Here is an 18,649-nt window from a genome sequence, read left to right as displayed (position 1 = left end):
ATATTTGATTATGTAAAATTTTTAATTTTAGAAAATACACATAAAAATTATAATCTTCACTATTTTTAAAATGTGTATTTATTTTGAGAGAGAGAGAGAGTGAGCATGAGTTGGGGAGGGGCAGAGTGAGGTGGAGAGAGAGAGGGAATCCCAAGCTGGCTCCGTGCTGTCAATACAGAGCCTGATACAGGGCTCGATCCCGTGAACCGAGAGATCATGACCTGAGCCAAGATCAAGAGTCAGATGCTTAACTGACTGAGCCACCCAGGCGCCCCATCATCTTAACTAGTTTTAAGTGTAGATCAGTAGTACTAACTATATTCACATTGTTGTGTAACAGGTCTGTAGAATTTTTTTTTATCTTGCAAAACTAAACACTACACCCATTGAACAATAACTCCCCATTTTTTCCCCTTCCTAGCCCCTGAAAACCAATATTCTACACTGTATCTATGAGTTTGACTACTTTAGATACCTAGTATAAGTAGAATCTTACAGCGTTTATCTTTTTTGTGACTGGTTTACTTCAGTTAACATAATGTCCTCAAGGTTCATTCACGTTGTAGCATGTGACAGGATTTCCTTTTTTTTTTTTTTTTTTTAATGTTTATTTTATTTTTGAGAGAGAGAGAGAGAGAGAGAGAGACAGAGTGTGAGCGGGGGAGAGACAGAGAGAGAGAGAGAGAGGGAGAGAGAGAGAGGGAGACACAGAATCCGAAGCAAGCTCCAGGCTCTGAGCTGTCAGCACAGAGCCTGACACGGGGCTCAAACTTGGGAATGGCAAGATCATGACCTGAGCCGAAGTCAGATGCTTTAACTGCCTGAGCCACCCAGGCATCCTGGGATTTCCTTCTTTTTTAAGGCTAAATAATATTATAATATATGTATATATCATACTTTGTTTATGCATTCATCTACTAAGGGACATTTGGGTTGCTTGCACTTATTGGCTATTGTAAACAATGCTGCAGTGAACATAGGTATACAAATATCTCTTTGAGATTATGCTTCCAGTTATTTTAGATATATATCCAGAAGTAGGACTGGTGGATCATATGATTATAACATTTTATTTATTTTCCCTCATGATAATTTTATTTTTAATTTTTTGAGGAATGTCCATAATGTGTCCCATAGCGGCTGCACCATTTTACATTCCTGCCACCTGTGTGCAAGGGTTCCAGTTTCTCCACATTCTCATCTGTATTTATTATTTCTGCTTTTCTGATAGCAGCCCTCCTAATGAGCATGAAGTGATAGTTCATTGTAGTTTTTATTTGCATTAATGATGCAATGAGTGATGTTGAGCATCTTTTCGTATGCTTTTCGACCATTTGTATATCATCTTTGGAAGAATGCTGAAATTCTTTGCCTATTTTCTTTATTTATTTATTTTGAGAGGAGGGGGGAGTGAGGAGGAGCAGAGAGAGAGGAGAGAGAGAGAATCTCAAGCAGGCTCCACACTGTCAGTGCAGACAGAGCCTGATGTGAGGCTTGAACTCATGAACCCCGAGATCATGACCTGAGCCAAAATCAAGAGTTAGACAGTTAACTGGCTGAGCCATCCAGGCACCCCTCTTTGCATTTTTAAAATCAGATTATTTACTTTTTGTTGTTGTTTAGTTGTAGTTCTTTATATATTCTGGATATTAACCACTTACCAGATATGTGATTTGAAAATTTTCTCTCCCGTTCTATAGGTTGTCTTTTCACTTTGTTTCCTTTGATGCAAGGAAGCTTTTAATTTTGATATTGTCCCATTTGTCAGCTTTTGTGCTTGTCCTTTTGGTATCATATCCAAGAAATCGTTGCCAAATCCAGTGTCATGAAACTTGTTTTTTCTTCTAGGAGTTTTATAGTTTTAGATTTTACATTTAGGTCTTTAGTCTTTTTTGAGTTAACTTTCGTATTTGGTGCAAAGTAAGGGCCGAATGCATGTGGCTTTCCAGTTTTCCCAGCATCATTTGTTGAAGAGACCATCCTTTGTTCACGTGTGGTCTTGACCATATGCACTATAAGGTTTATTTCTGGGCTCTGTGTTTTGTTCCATTGCTCTATATATTTGTCTTAATTCCACTACAAAGATGTATTATTTACTGTAACTTTGAAATATGTTTTGAAATCAGGAAGTGTGAGACTGCCAACTTTTCTTTCTTTCTCAAGATTATTTAGGCTATTCAGGGTTCCTTGAGATTCCATATGAATGTTAAGATTTTTCTTAATTTTTGCAAAAAAAAAATGCAAATGGGATTTTGATAGGAGTTACATTGAATCTTTAGATTATTCTGGGTAGTATGGACATCTTCACAATATTATGTCTTCCAATCCACAAGCAGGGGATGTCTTTCTTTTTATTTCTATCTTCTTTAATTCCTTTCACAGTATTTTATAATGTTAATTGTCAGGTCTTTTGACTTATTGGTTGTATTAATTTCTAAGCATTTTTGTTATTTTTGATGCTATTTTAAATGGGATTTTTTTTTAGATTGTTCATTGTTAGTGTAAAGAAATTAACTGATTTTAGTATGTTGATCTTCTGTCCTGTAACTTTGCTATATATACTTATTCTAATGGTGTGTGTGTGTGTGTGTAATCTTTAGTATTTTCTACATATAAGATTATATCATCTACAAGCAGAGATAATTTTACTTTCTCCTTTCCAATTTGGATGTCTTTTATTTCTTTTTCTTGCCTAATTGCTCTGGATTGGACTTCCAGTGCTGTATGAAATAGAAGTGGTAAGAGGGAACATCCTTACTTTGTTACTGATCTTAGAGGAAATTTCCATTTTTCACCATTGAGTATGGATGTTTGCTGTGGGCTTTTCATATACGGTCTTTACTATGGAGGTAGTTTCTTTATATTCCTACTTTGTTGCTGAGTGTTCTTATTAAGTTTATCTATGTATCCTGAGAGAGACAGAGAGTGCGAATGGCGGGGGGAGGGGGGAGCAGAGAGAGGGAGAGAATCTTAAGCAGACTCTGCACTGAAGCCTTGATGCAGGGCTCAAACTCACGAAACCATGAGATCATGACCTGAGCCAAAATCAAGAGTTGGATGCTCTAATGACTGAGCCACCCAGGTGCCCCTCAAATGCTGTTTCCGCATCACTTGAATTTTTCTTCATTCTGTTCTTCTGTTCTTCATTCTGTTAATGTGGTGTATTATATTGATTAACTTTCAAATCTTAAACCATCCTTGTATTCCAGGAATAAACCTCACTTGATCATGTTACATAAACCTTTTAGGGTGCTGTTGAATTTGGTTTGCTAATATTTTGTTAGGATTTTTGTATCAGTTTTCACCAGAAATAGAAGGCTGTGTTTTCTTTTCTTGCAGTATCTTTTGCTGCCTTTGGTATCAGAGTAATGCTGGCCTCATCTGATGAGTTTAAAAGTATGTTCTTCGGTTTTTTGAAAAAATGAGGACATTCTTTAAATGTTTTTTAGAATTTTCCTTTAAGCCTGAGCTTATTTGGGGAGGGAGGTGGGTGGGGGAAGGGTATTTGATTGCTGATTTAATCTCCTTACTGATCATGGTTCTGTTCAGAACTTTCTATTTCTCTATGATTCAGTCTTGATAAATTATATTTCCAGGAATTTATCCATTCTAGATTATCCAATTTGTTGGTGTATAATTGTTCATAGTTATTTCTTTTTTAAAAATTTTTACCTCCTTTATTTTAGAGAGAAAGAAGGAAAGAGCATGAGCAGAGGAGAGGGGCAGAGGGGGTGAGAGAGAGAGAACCCCAGGCAGGCTCCATGCCCATCACAGAGCCCAATTTGGGGCTCAATCCCACAACCATGAACCAAAATCAAGAGTCAGACACTTAACTGACTGAGACACCCAGGCACCCCAATAGTAGCTTCTTATGTCTTCTCTTTCATTTTCTTATGTCTTCTCTTTCATTTCTGATTTTACTTATTTGAATATTTTTTTAATGTAGCTAAGAGTTTGTCAGTCTTGTTGATATTTTCAAAACACCATCTCTTAGTTTTGTTAGTTTTTTTCTATTGTTTTTCTATTCTTGTTTCATTTCTTTGTGCTGTACTTATTTATTTTCCCGCTGCTTTTAGTTTTTCTTTTTCTAGTTCCTTGAGGTGTGAATTGGGTTGTTGATTTCTTTGAATTTTTAAAAACATAATCTCTTTTTATCTCAGTGCACTAAGATATTTGCTTTTATTTTCTTTTAAAAATGAGCACATTAAAATGTTAATTTAATAGGAATTAATTTCTGAATATAAAACAAAGTGGGGATAGTATGTTACCTCTTTTTATAGATAATCCAGTTGATAGTTCACGATCAGTGAATGGTCAGTTAGTCTTTTCCCTGCTGATTTGAAAGGTACCTTCTGTCATATGCCAAGTTCCTATACATGCCTGTGAGTCTATTTCTGTTCTGTTTCTCTTTACTCAGTTTCATTCTTCTGGTTGCTTCTCTCTGAGTCAAAATAAAAAATCTTAAAGGCCATGATTTTATAGTAAGTCTTAAATCTGGAAAGGTGAGATCTTTCTCTTCTTCACTCTTACCCTGCCATTCTCTCCTCCTTTCATCTGACCTTCCTTCACTCTCTTCTCTGTATTCTCTATTCTTGGTCTTTTGTTCCTCCATGTGAATTATAGAATTAAACTGATAAATTAATTCGGAAATAACTGTGATCTTTGGATAGTGAATCTTCTGATTAATTAGCATAAATAAATAGTCCTACCTTCCCAGTTATTATCTTTTATTCCTTTTAATAATACTTTATAACTTCCTGTGTAATGCTTGTACTTATATTATTAGATTCATTTCTATTAACTTTATAAGTTTTATTCCAATTTACAAAAATAAGAATATGGGGTTTTTTGGCACTACAGGAATGTTGGATCTTGTACAAAGCAATGTTGCTGAATTCATATTCCAGTAACTTACAGATTCACTTGGATTTTTTAAGTATATGACTATATTAAGAGAAAATCAGAACCACTGTTTGTCAGTAATGATGGTTTTATATCTTTGTGATTCTCATTATTTTTATTCTGTGTGTTTGTGAATGGATGGTTTGGTTTGGTTTTATTGCCCTTTTATTCATGTGTATTCTTGCTTGTTTACTTTAAGGCTATGTGTCTTGGGTTTTACAATTTAGTATGGTGTTTACTCTAGGGTTTTAGTAGATGAATTCTCAGTTTCTAATTGTTTATTGATATAAAGAAATTCTTATAGTTTTTCTCTTTAGTCACCTAGTGTTGTGAGTTATATTAATAACTTTATGTTGTTGAGTGTTAAGCCATCTTTCAATTCTTGGAAAAAACTTTACTTTCTATATTTTATTATATTTTTTTTTTACATTTTGCTGGATCTTGTTTGCTAATATTTTATTTTGGACTTTATTTTCCAGTTGACGTATAATTTTCTAATATTACATTTGTCTGATTTTGGTATCAAGATTATATACCAACATCATGAAATGAATTTAGAATCAGATATATAGATAGAAATCCTATTCCTCTTAATATTTCCTCTTACTGCACATGTATAGCTATCAGAGTGTAATTTTTTTTCTCCCCCCCCCCCCCGAGTGTGAGTAGCTTTTCAAATACTTATTTAATCTTTTAAAAATATGTATAATTATATATGGTTTTCAATTTCTTCTTCAGTCAACTCTGGTAAGTTGTATTTTTATAGAAAAATGTTATCTTTTTTCTTTTTAAATTCCTTGGTATCATTTGTTCATAGAATTCACTTATATTTTAATCTCTGTTGTGAGTGTAGTAAAGTTTCCTTTTTATTGATCTATAACTTTTCTCTTTTTTCTTGATCAGTTTGCTAGAAATTTGTCCGTTTTAATCTCTTCCAAAAAACAGCTTTTGTCAAGCTTCTCATTTTTTTCTATTTCTTTGATGATGTTCCTTTGTTCCTTTTATTTTTCAAGTGTTGCGTTCATATTCTTTTTCTAAACTTTTGAGTCAGACCTCCAGCTCACTATATTTAATCTTTTCATTTTTAATGAGATAATTTCTAAGAACTTTTAGATATATCTCACCAGTTCTGATATATAAGATATTTATTGTTATTGAAATAGTCTAATATTCATTGTGGGTTTTTTTTTTTCCTTTGGGCCATGAATTATTTAGAAATGGGTTTTTAGGTTTTCAAATATATAGGAATTTTGGGTTGTCTTTTTGTAAATGAGTTCTAATTTTATTGCTTTCTGTATGGAGAACAAAATATATATGATTTTATTTCTGTAGAATTAGAGATTTGCTTCGTGATCTAGTACATGGTTAATTTCTATAAATACGACATACATGCCTGAAAAGAATGTGTATTCTCTAACTATTACATATAAAGTTTGGGGTATTCTCAGGAACATCATGTAAATCTTCTATAGCTTCACTAATTACTTTCCTGCTTGATTAGTTTATTAGTTATAAAAAAGATATGTTAAAATGCCTGCTATGGTTGTGGATTTGTCCATTTCTTCTTAAACATCTCTCCATTTTTGCTTTTTAAGGCTTTTCAACAAATGTTGAGTATATTCAGGTTTGGGATAGTATTATTTTCCTAGTGAAATGTTCCTTTTATTATTATTCAATGACTCTACCTAATTTTAATAATCCCTTTTGCCTTAAAGTTTATTTTCTTGCTATTAATAAAATACTCCAGCTTTCTGTTGGCTAGTGCTGGTCTGATATATCTTTTTCCATCTCTTTACTTTCAATATTTCTTTGTCATTATGTTTTAGGTGTGCCTTTTGTAAATAACATATAGCTGGATTTTGTTTTTGATCCAGAGAGTTTCTATCTTTTAACTGGTGAGTTAAATCTGTATATTATGATTACTGATATATTTTTACTTATTTCTCTTATCTTGCTATGTGTTTCTCTTTATCACAGTTTCTCTTTGCTTTCTCCTCCTCCTTTCCTATTTAGATTGTTAGGATTTCTTTGTTTCATTTCTCCCTAATGGTCTAGAAGTTATATCTGTTCTATTAACTTATATACTGACTTAACAATTATGTCTATAATTGTCATGACCACTACAAGAACATGGAGTGTTTTAACCTCAATTATCCATTTCATTTTCTGTATTATTGTTACTTAGTATTTAGCCCTACCTTGTATTATATTCCCCCAAATTAATCATTATTGTGTAATTTTCATTTTATAAATTCACTACTTGTTTAGATTTTCTCACATGTTTACCTGTTTTCTCTGTTCACTATTGCTTCTTATAACTTAACTCTTTTCTTGTGAGTTCAGTTTATTGCTGAACTGCATCTTTTAGGGGTCTTTTTAACAAGGATTAATGAATAGTAAATTCTCTTTGTTTTAAAATGCCTTTATGGGGAAGTTAAGATGGTGGAGGAGTAGGAGGATCCTGAGCTTGTCTCGTCCCTCAAACACAGCTAGACAGTTATCAAATCATTCTGAACACCCAAGAAATCAATTGGAGGTCTGAGAGATCAAAAACTGCAAGTCTACAAGTAGAAAAGCAACCACGTTTTGGAAGGTAGGAGGTGCAGAGAGTTGACTTGGGGGAGATATAACTGTGGGTAAGGTGGTGGGGAGGGAGCCTGCTTATGGATGCTACCGCAAAGTATTATAAGCAAGGGAGTGGAAAATTGGAACATTCAGAAGTCCACTACCATCGGGGACATGCGTGGCTTAAAGGTGCTTAGTGGGGTGGAGTCCCAGGAATGACAGCATGTACTGAGGGTCCCCTGGGTCTCAAGAAGAAAGGGTGGCACCAACATGCTGCACTGTTTCCAGGCATAGGAGTGGGGGGTGGGGAGGGCAGGGGGTTCCTGTTGAGGGCAGGGAGCTGGAGTGCTGGCTTTTTGCTCTGTTTTGCCATAAAGTCTGAACCCCCGTGCAGCCACTTTCCTTGCACAGCCAGCAAACTGCAAAAGCATGACAAGATGATCACCCAGAGGAACAGTGTGGGTCTGTGCTGCGGAAGTCCCCAAAATTTAGATTTTGAAATTCAGTTGCACACCTGAGATGAAAAAGCTCGGACACAGGCCGGGTGAACAGAGGGTTCTGATGGCAACTGGCGACAGCTGAGGGATATTGATTGCTCTTCTGTGAGGGTGACCTGAGGAGTGGGGGTGCGAATGTTCAGCTCCAGGGCTAGAGACCAGGGTGCTGCCACATTCATCCCCCCTCATCAGCACTGGAAGCCTTCAGGGAGCAAAAGTGTGCCACATAGTAGAGGCTGGAGCCACTTCTACCAAGTCTCACCCCCCTGCACTTTGGAGGTGCATCTACACTAGGGCAAGTTCACATGAGAATCAGTGCGACAGGCACCTCCACCAGAAGGACCAGCACAAACAACTAGCTTGTACCAAGTCTACTAGGGGAATTCAAATCTAGCTTCCTTTTTATTTTCATTCTTTATTTTTTCCATTTCTTTTTTTTAATTCCTTTTAAAATTTTTTATTATTTTAAAAATATTTTATATATGGTTTTAATTTTAATTTAATTTAATTTAGGATCTAGATTCTTTTAACCAGCAGACCAGAACACACCCAGGACCTAGTGTTTTTTTGTTTTTTGGGGTTTTTTTTACTTTTTTTTTTTTTTTGCTTTTTTCTTTGTTGTGTGTGTGTGTGTGTGTGTGTGTGTGTGTGTGTGTGTGTGTTTTCTTCTTTTCTTTTCTGGACAAAATGACAAGATGGAGAAATTCACCCCAAAATAAAGAAGAGGAAGTAGATCTCACAACCAGAGATTTAATCACTACAGATATAATATGTCTGAACTAGAATTTAAAACAACAATTATAAGCATACTAGCTGGGCTTGAGAAAAGCATAGAAAACACTAGAGAATCCCTTTCTGCAGAGATAAAAGAACTAAAATCTAGTTATGCCAAAATTAAAACTGCTGTGAGATGCAAACCCAAATGGAGTCCGTAAAAACGAGGATGGACAAAGTAGAGGAGCAAATGAGTGATAAAGAAGATAAAATTATGGCAAATAATGAAGCTGAAAAGAAAAGGGAAAGAAAAGTGATGGATCATGAAGGTATTAGGGAACTCAGTGACTTACTGAAACAGAATGACATTCATATTATAGGAATCCCAGAAAATGAAGAGAGAGAAAAAGAAGCAGAAGGTTTCTTTGAACAAGTTATAGCTGAGAACTTCCCTAATCTGGGGAAGGACACAGACATCAAAATGTAAGAAGCACAGAGAGCTTCCTTAAAATTCAACAAAAGCTGACCACCGCCAAGGCATATCAAAGTCAAATTCACAAAATACACAGACAAAGAAAGAATACTGAAAACAGCAAGGGAAAAAAAAGTCCTTAACCTACAAGGAAAGACAGATCAGGTTCACAGCAGATCTGTCCCCAGGAACTTGGCAGGCAAGAAGGGAGTGGCAGAACATAGTCAACGTGCTAAATAGGAAAAACATGCAGCCAAGAATTCTTTATCCAGCAAGGCTGCCATTCAGAATAGAAGGAGAGATAAAGAGTTTCCCAAATAAAATGCCTTTATTTTGCACTGCAAATTCATTGTTAATTTAGCTGTCATGGACTATATCTACTCATGGACTAGTTTATCTTTTTATTTTAAAATAAAACATCTGCAAAAATGAAAGCAAAATAAATGTATAGGTTAAGGAATTTTTATAAGGCAAACACTTACAACCATCACTCAAGAATGGGAATTTGCCACCCATGGATATATTTTTATTTAGTCTGCTTGGGACTTTTGCAATATTTTCTCAAGTGTATCTTCTGGTTTTCAGATTCTCTCTTTATTTGTGTCTACTTTGTTTAATCAGCCTGTGTTCATTAATACATTTTTTCATTTATATAGTTAATGTTTGCTTCCTTTTCATATCTTTCTCATCTTTTTTATGCCGCTACATTATTTTATAGGTATTTTCCTTCTTTATGTCTTTCATCTTTTACAATATACTAGTATTTTATAGAATGTTGTTCTAGTGTTTCAAGTAATCCTTCTGTTTGGTTTGGGGAGTCTAGTTCACTTATTTAATAATTTTGAGACTCCAGGGCTTTATCTATGTGAACCCTGGGCCAGCTGGATTGTGGGAATTTGTCTGGTTCTGTCATGTGTTCCAGAGTATTACCACGTTGGACCAGATTTTCTCACTTCCTCATACCAAGGAGGGGAGAGTAAATTCAGGCCTCAAGTCTACAAGAGGCAGAAGCCTTGGGATTTGATTTCAAAAGGGGCATATTTGTTTTCTAAGCTAAAGGCTTTCCCTTTGCAGCTGTAGCACAGGTCATATGTCTACCTCACTGGTTTTTGGCACCCTCTTCATGGCTTGCATCTAGGGATTCCCCTCTCTTTCTCATGAGCACAGTCTTAGATGATTGGCAATGCAATATTTACTTCTTTTTAAAAATCAAACATTTCTAGGGGCACCTGGGTGGCTCAGTCAGTTAAGCGTCCAACTTCGGCTCAGGCCATGATCTCGCAGTTTCTAAGTTCAAGCCCCGCAACAGGCTCTGTGCTGATGGCTCAGAGCCTGGAGCCTGCTTCGGATTCTGTGTCTCCTCCACTCTCTGCCCCTCCCCTGCTCACGCTCTGTGTCTCTCTGTGTCTTGATAATAAACGTTAAAAAAGTAAAAATTAAAAATTAAAATTAAACATTTCTAGATATTTGTTGTAAGATTTGACAAAATTAGGATGGGAGAAAATACAGGATGGGGATGAGACTTTTCATTGGTAATTTTGCATTTATAAATTTATCATAAGCAAAGAAGATCAGGATAAAACATTGGCAAATAAAAGCTGAGAATGATTTAATCTAGTGTTTATTGAGAAATGCCTAAGAATTTGGCACTTAAGTTTATATTTGGATTTTTTCTTAGAAGGGAGCCAGTTTTTTGTTTTTTGGTTTTTTTTTGTCCAGTGCTATCTGATCTTTCTCTCCAAGAGACAGTGGAACCTCCTTGATCAGCTGGTCACTTAAGCGCAAGAACACTCTGTCTTATCTGCCAGAATGGTACACGCACACTGCTTTTACCATATTTACATTTAAGTACATTCTCATTCACAGTCTCTTAACTCTGTGCTCGCTTTAATCAATAATATTATTTATAAAATAATGTGGACCTAAATAGGGTTAGGGTATTTTTTAAAATATTAAAATAGTACTGTAAAGATATTTTGAACAAATGGTAATGAATAGAATTTAATTATGTTATCCTAGCCTTATAAAACCATAGTTCATAAAATATTACCTAGGATTCTTTCCTGCCCCCACAGCAGACCTTCCTCTGTCATACCTCATCAGTTTATCTCCTTGGTAGAATTATTTGAAAGGCATTCTGTATACTTTCCAGATAACATGCATCTTCCTAAGCAGATAAATACAAATTCAAAAGTAAGTTGGGGATATTTTACACATAGAAGATAAACTCTCAGGAAATCAAGGCTGACACACTAAAACTTAAAACCCAGAGGGAGTAACACTACCATTGGGGCAGAGGAAGAGGAAGCAGATACAGAACTGCAAGAGGCTAAAATGGCAGTGTTTTAAAATAACAGAGAAACTTAAGAAATGCTTTTCCTAATGCTTTTCACTCTTGTTTCTCAGTAACTGGAACTTCCCAAAACTTAAGCTTTAATTTTTCTGTCTCCTAGAATTTCGATCAAATAGGTAATTATTAATTATTTATTAATGTAGATACTGCCTACTCCCCTCCACTACCCACCACCCCCAAACAAATAAACACAAAACAGAGAAGCTAAAGTGATTTAAAGGGAGCTCAAAACTCATACGGAGAAGGTGGATGAGATATCTTTGAGCATGTAATATGGTTCTGAGCTTCCTCTCTGTTGAGACCTTCAAGAGCTGAGCTGAGTAGTTCTCATTGCCAGAGAAAGTAAAACATGAGAAGTGGGGGTGACCTTTCTGGCATTCATCAGTAAGACCTTTCTGGCATTCATCAGTAAGATCTATGTGCCTTATACCCTTTGAACACTAAACTTCATGAATATCTAGTATTTTGAAGAAGAGAGTGTATATTTTCATAACTCTGTAAAATTTAATCATTGTCTCATACTTAGAAGGAAAAGTGCATGATTTCAAAATGGTTTGTGACATGGAGCTGCCTATTAATGGCAGTGAAAGTTTATATTTGCTAAAAAGACTAGTTTTCTAAATAAAATCTAGAGAAGCAATAAATCAAACTCATTCTTTTTACTCATAAAACAGTTTGGAGTATTATTTATATTTTTTTCAGGATATCTAAACTTGATTTAGGATATAATGGTTTAAAGGTATTTCTTAGATGAGATCAAATGATAAATACAATGATTCAGTAATTTTCGTGTTTCTTTATGTCAACTACACAGTGATTTTTGCTCACCCAAAAAAAGGCTATTGTCTATTAAATAGCGTAGTAACTAAAAACACTGGTTTTATGAAGTTTGGATTTTTTTTAAGAGTAATTTTGTAGTATTTCTTTTTAAATAAGTCAGTGAACAGATGAATGCTTCTTAATATACACATTTTTTCTAAGCATGTCTAACAAAGTTTAAAATTATTCATTACTTCTTATATGTAAATTAAATGGAATCAATTTTATTTAGCTTTAATTTTTCTGTAGTTTGATACAAAATTTGCATTTGGTACTGAAATGATGAAGCAGAGAGATAATGATACTTGATATATGGTTTATATTAGCTACTTATTGACGATATTCTGCCAGGTAACAAAAAAAATTTTCTGCAGATCTAAGCATAAGTAAATTATTTCTTTTCGTTATACTCAGGAATAGTAATCTTTCAGCATATGTAGTATGAAAAAGAAAGAAATGAATCTTAAACCATCTAATATAATTACAATTAAGTAGTTTTAATCTATGTTACCAAAGTGTTTATATCAATTCATTACATGTATTGTCTTTGAGCTTAACTTTACACAAATAGAGAACTTCTGCTGATTCTGTAACATTGCTAGAGTAATGTTCTTTACATTTGAAATTGGCAAATAAGAAGAATGCCTATATCTCAAAATCTTACTGATAGAGGAAGAATAAAGTGCAAATTGAAAAGCTTCCTTTAGTTTTTTAAAATATTTTAATGGCACCAAAGTGCCTTAAAATGTTTCAGGTACAGCCATACAAATTGTGTCCCATTAAAGAGGAGTCCTTTTTTTTATTTTATATATCTGTATAATAATTTAGATATTTCCTCTCTTCTGTTTCATTGGGATGAGTCATATGACACAGTTGATCCATTAAAAAATTTAGTTTTCAAATCTAGACCTTTTTAAAGTCCTACAAAAGAGAAATAACTGTCTTTAAGGACAGTCTTTTTATAAAAACACTTCCACTCATCATTACTGAGCATATGATTGGCAATGCCAAACCTAGAAAAAATAAGGTAGGAAGAATTTTTTTCATCATTTTTCATCTCTGGGCTCCCTATTCCCTTCTTAGCATTTGGTCTCTGTCTTTTTTTTTTTTTTTTTTTTTTTCCCCCTTAAGGTTTCCCAGTGTTTTCTCAATGTTGCTGATCTGGAAATAAAGTAGTAAAGTATTAGACAGTTCTTGGTACCCTACTAGGACTATTTGAAGTTTTACAAAGACAATCGTACAAGAAACCACTAATTGAAATATACATACATACAGCAAAGAAGAACAGATAGATGAATGGATGGATGGGCGGCTGGATGGGTGGGTGGGTGGGTGGATGGATGGATGATGGTAGATTTCAGGCATCAAAGTCTTTCAACAGGACATTCACCCAGGACTGACTATACAGGTGATGATCTGTCCTGGTGAGAAGCGGGGGAGAGTCTGTCAAGCAGATTCTACCACTACTTTGCTACTGTGGTTTATCTTGACCAGTAACATGTAGTATTAACTTTCCTTTTTTGTCACTTGTCAGACTAGTTTGAAATCAAATGCCTTTTTGTTTGTTTGATTGTTTAAGGGTGAAAGAGCATATTCCTTTTGTGGAACTATTGAATACATGGCACCAGACATTGTCAGAGGGGGAGATTCAGGACATGACAAGGTATGTTCTGTACTTCTTTATATATCTCTATAAAATGTACAGTAAGAATCCTAGTTAATAACTTGAGTACAGTCTCTTCAACAGAGCCCTCTTTCTAGTGTTGTCTTACGTTCATTGTTTTCTCTCCTTTGCTTTGTATACATGAACACATTATGGTATCTAGTGTTTTAGAGGAAAAAGACTTTGTTGATTATCTCTTCAGTAGAAATAAGCATACTAACAATCCTTGGAGACAGTCAAGGATTCAAGATAGTCTGTTTTCCTTAAGCCCTCTAAAAACCTCACTTGCCTTTGTATGTGCAAAATGAAGATTGTAGAAGAAGCATTCTGAGTAGTTTTGTTATAAAATCTATTTTTTCCTGTATTAAAGGGTACAGATTTGTTTAGTCCCATCCTAAGTAACCAATTTTTAGGAAAGAAAACCTTTTAGAACTTCCTAGAATTCCTACAGACCTGAGGTCCAGAATAGAGCTAGTCAATAAATACTCTTTCCCATTCATGGAACAGCTTGACAACTTTGAGTTAAATTAAGTGTGACAATATATGCAAAGTGCTTATCAACGTACCTGCCTCCACACTGTTCCTTTTATGATTGCAGTCTGCCTGATCATGTTTCATATGTCATGGTTATGTATTTTCTTTAAAATAGCTCTAAGTTCATAAATTTTGCATCATATCTCTGAAACCTTTGTCCTGAAGTTGGGACGCAGAGTTAAAAATTTTAGCATCCAGTTAATATCTCATTGGTATAAGCTTGTGTATTCAAGAAATTACTGAAATCTTGATTTGCCTAATTATAAAAGAACTAATTTGCGATATATCAAAATTCCTAAATTATATATAATTTGGTATGCTCTCAATTCAGGTAACTACATTTATAAATTGGTTTCCAATTTAGATTGCTTTTTTTTTTTTTTTTTAGATCTCCTTTTATTTTGTATTAAGTGTCTTCATGCTTCCCAAAAAAAAGGATGGCTCACACAAATGAAGATGTATGTGAATGTTTCTATAAGAGGAATTGATTTATGTGGTTATGAAAACAACCATTTTCGTTTTTGCCCTTTAAGGTCAAGGAATTTCATGATACTTATTGGAGCAGAATAATCAATAAAAATGCTGAATGGGGCTCCTGGGTGGCTCAGTCGGTTAAGCATCTGACTTTGTCTCAGGTCATGGTCTCATGGTTTGGTTCGTGAGATCGAGCCCCGCATTGGGTGAGCCTGAGCACCACTCTGGACTCCGCTCTCCGTCTCCCTCTCTCTCTTCACCTTTTGGGATTCTCTCTCTCTCTCTCTCTCTCTCTGCCCCTAGCTCACTCATGTGCCCTCTCTCTCTCTCTCAAAAACAAATAAATAATGCTGAATGCTCCCTTTTCCCCTCCATCATAAGTGTAAAGATTTTACTTACAATTTTTAAAATTTATTTTAAATTTACAATTTTTTTAAATTAGGGTGCCTGGGTAGCTCACTTAACATGTTTGACTTCAGCTCAGGTCATCATCTCACCATTCACAGGTTCGAGACCTGCATCGGGCTCTGTATTGACAGTGCAGAGCCTGCTTGGGATTCTCTGTTTCCCTGTCTCCCTGCTCTGTTCCACTCACTCGCTCTCTCTCTCTCAAAATAAATAAACTTTAAAAAAAAGTTAAAAAATAAATAGAAATTTTTAAAAAATTAACTAAACTGAAACTATTACTTAATGATTTAGGAAATAATGAAAACACTTTTAGCCCCTTGATTGACTTTACTATGTTTACATTCTTTTGTGAGGATACCTCGATATTTGTTCTCTAAGTGTCTTTCGTGCAAGTGCTTAATTTCATACTCCTTACACGGAAAGTTATATACAAAGCCTTTTGGTTAAAATATTTTCCAAATATATAGCTTTATTTTGTTCATCTTTTCTTATGAAATATATATTCATATTCTATAAAATGACATTGTTGTTTTATAGGCAGTTGACTGGTGGAGTTTAGGTGTTCTAATGTATGAGTTACTAACTGGAGCGTCTCCTTTCACTGTTGATGGAGAGAAGAATTCCCAAGCTGAGATATCTAGGTAAGACTTAATAAAATAAATATATTGTTTTATCAAAGGACCTTAACCAAATTTCTGCAATTATAGGCTGATAGAAAAGATAATGTTTTTAATGAAGATAGACAAAATAACGTTCGTGGTAAATTTTCATTTATATTCACATAGAATGTAGATACATAGCCTTTATATTTCTCTATATTTTATGTGCCCAGTTAGATCTTAAGTCTCATAAGGATAGTGTCAAAATTTTTGTGTGCTCCAAAGCACTTAGCATATTGTCTTAACCTAGTACATCATATATTGAGAACTGTATTTGTTGGGTACTTTTTTCCCACTGTATACTGAATGTAATTTCTTTGCAAATAAAGAAACAGTAGTGATCTCTTCAACTCCTGGCTACATACTCTCAGTAGAAACAAATACCATAAAACCACCCTCTTATAGGTTATCATAGCATTATTCTATTCTTTTCCGTCATAGCAGTTATCGCAATTGCAGTGTTACATTTTTGTTCATAGTTATTTGATTAATGTCTGTCTGTCCCACTAGATTGTAAGCTCTGTGAGAGCAAGGGGCATGTCTGGCTTTGATCTTCAGCGTTGTATGCTCACGTGCTAGCACAGTGCTTACTATGCAGAATTCAATAAATATTTTTGGAATGAAATGAGTTAATGAACAAATAAACGAACAGTGATAAAACTTTATACTAATTACTAGTTATGTTTTTGTCCTGTTTTTACTTGAATTTTATAACTTTGAGAACAGATTTGACATTAAAAATTAAAAATTGAGACTTCCACTCCTTACCAAGATGGAATAACAGGGACCCGGATTTACTTTCCTGCCTGAAACAGTTTTTAAAATGGGCAAAATGTATGCAACAGCAATATTGAAGACATTGAACATCTAGCAATGAAGGACAGTGAACACAGTGACGGAAAATAAACGAGGTGAGCGCTATGATTGCCCAGCTTACTGCCTTGAGAGAGTATCTAGGCTGCAGCACAGGGAGGGGAAACCCAGGCAGAGTTGAGGAGATGGAAGTGAGAGTCCAGGAAGACCAGGCAGCTAGAGTTTGCAGGGCAGAGTCCAGAGAGAAGTCCAGAGATTTGCAGAAGGTACCCCAAAAGTATTCAGCGAAGTATGGATAAACACACATGTGTTTGGGAGCTACTCAGTATAGTTAAGATGTGATCTCTCTCTCAATTGATCTGTAGATTCAACACAATCCCAATCCCAGCAAGCTTTTTTTTTTTTTTTCTTACAGAAATTGACAACCTAAAATGCATAGAGATATGTGGAGGACCTAGAATAGCCACATCACCTTTGAAAAAGTAGACCAGAGTTGATTTCAAGGTTTACAGGCTACAGTAATTAAGACACTGTGGTGTTCATATTAAGATAGACAAATCATCAGTAAAATACAAAGCCGAGACATGGAATCACAGAAATATAGGCAACTGATTTTTTTTTTTTTTTTTGTAACAAAGGCACAACGTCAGTTTAGTGGAAAAAAGTCTCTTCAACAGATGCTAGAACGATTGGCTATCATATGGGGAAAAATGAACTTGAATAAATACTTTTCACTGTATAGAAAAATTCACTAAAAATAGATCACGGACCTAAACGTAAAACCTAAAACTACAAAATTTCTGGAAGAAAACAAATGAAAATCTTTGTGATTTTGGGTTAGGCAAAGATTTCTTAGGACACCAAAAGTGCAATCAATCAAAGAAAACACTGATAAATAGGGCTTCCTCAAAATTAAGTACATGCGTGCATGAGCTTTTCAAAAGAAACTAAGAGAATGGAAAGACAAACCCCAGACTGGGAGAAAATTACAAATCCTGGATATGATAAAGGACTGGCTTCCAGAATACATAAATAACTCTCAAAACTCAAGGGGGAAAAAAAAAACCTGTTTTGAAAAATGGGCAAAAGAGTTTAACAGTTCACCAGAGAAGATCTATGAGTGGTAACTAAGCACGTGAAAAGATGACCAACATCATTAGTCTTTTTTTTTTTTTTTTTTTAATTTATTTATTTATTTTTGAGACCGAGAGAGACAGAGCATGAACAGGGGAGGGGCAGAGAGAGAGAGGGAGACACAGAATCTGAAACAGGCTCCAGGCTCTGAGCTGTCAGCACAGAGCCCGATGCGGGGCTCGAGCTCACGGACTGTGAGATCATGACCTGAGCCGAAGTCAGACGCTTACCCGACCAAGCCACCCAGGCGTCCCCAACATCATTAGTCTTTAGGGAAATGCAAACTAAACCACAGTGAGATACCACTGTATAGTCACTAGAATGGCTACAAATAAAGAGCGAGACTGTATCAGGGTTCTCCAGAGGAACAAAACCAATAGGGTGTGTGTGTGTGTGTGTGTGTGTGTGTGTGCGTGTGTGTGTGTGTGTGTGCGCGCGCGCGCGTGCACACACATGCACGCAGGTATGTATAAAAGGAGACGTATTATGTGGAATCGGCTCGCAAGATTATAGAGGCTGAGGAGTCCCATGATCTGCCATCTGCAAGCCGGAGACCCAGGAGAGCCAGGCCTGAGAACGACAGGAATCCATGGTGTAAAACCCAGTCCAGTGGCAGAAGACCAGTGACCGGTGTCAAGCGGG

The 18,649-nt window shown here is 35.3% G+C and overlaps 1 protein-coding gene across 11 annotated transcripts in view; it reads left to right on the top strand.

Annotated features, from left to right (window-relative positions):
• The window catches only part of RPS6KA5 (ribosomal protein S6 kinase A5), a 181,127-nt gene that overhangs the window by 113,398 nt on the left and 49,080 nt on the right, over positions 1-18,649 (top strand). For 9 of the 11 annotated variants that reach the window (XR_009606532.3, XM_060620543.3, XM_060620544.3 and 6 more), the window contains 2 exons: positions 13,902-13,985; positions 15,939-16,042. Coding sequence is in view for 9 of the 11 variants with exons in the window: in XM_060620543.3 (XP_060476526.2) it covers positions 13,902-13,985; positions 15,939-16,042 (188 nt within the window). In the remaining 2 variants the exon portion in view is untranslated. Of the gene's footprint in view, positions 1-6,728; positions 6,798-13,901; positions 13,986-15,938; positions 16,043-16,877; positions 16,972-18,649 lie in introns of those variants that run through there. The other 2 variants (XM_078447911.2, XM_060620551.3) reach the window with 2 other exon arrangements.

This window comes from Panthera onca, chromosome B3 (genome assembly GCF_046562875.1).
Source record: "Panthera onca isolate mPanOnc1 chromosome B3, mPanOnc1 haplotype 2, whole genome shotgun sequence".
In the NCBI taxonomy this organism is placed as follows: Eukaryota; Metazoa; Chordata; class Mammalia; order Carnivora; family Felidae; genus Panthera; species Panthera onca.
This window is presented reverse-complemented; position numbering and strand designations above follow the sequence as displayed.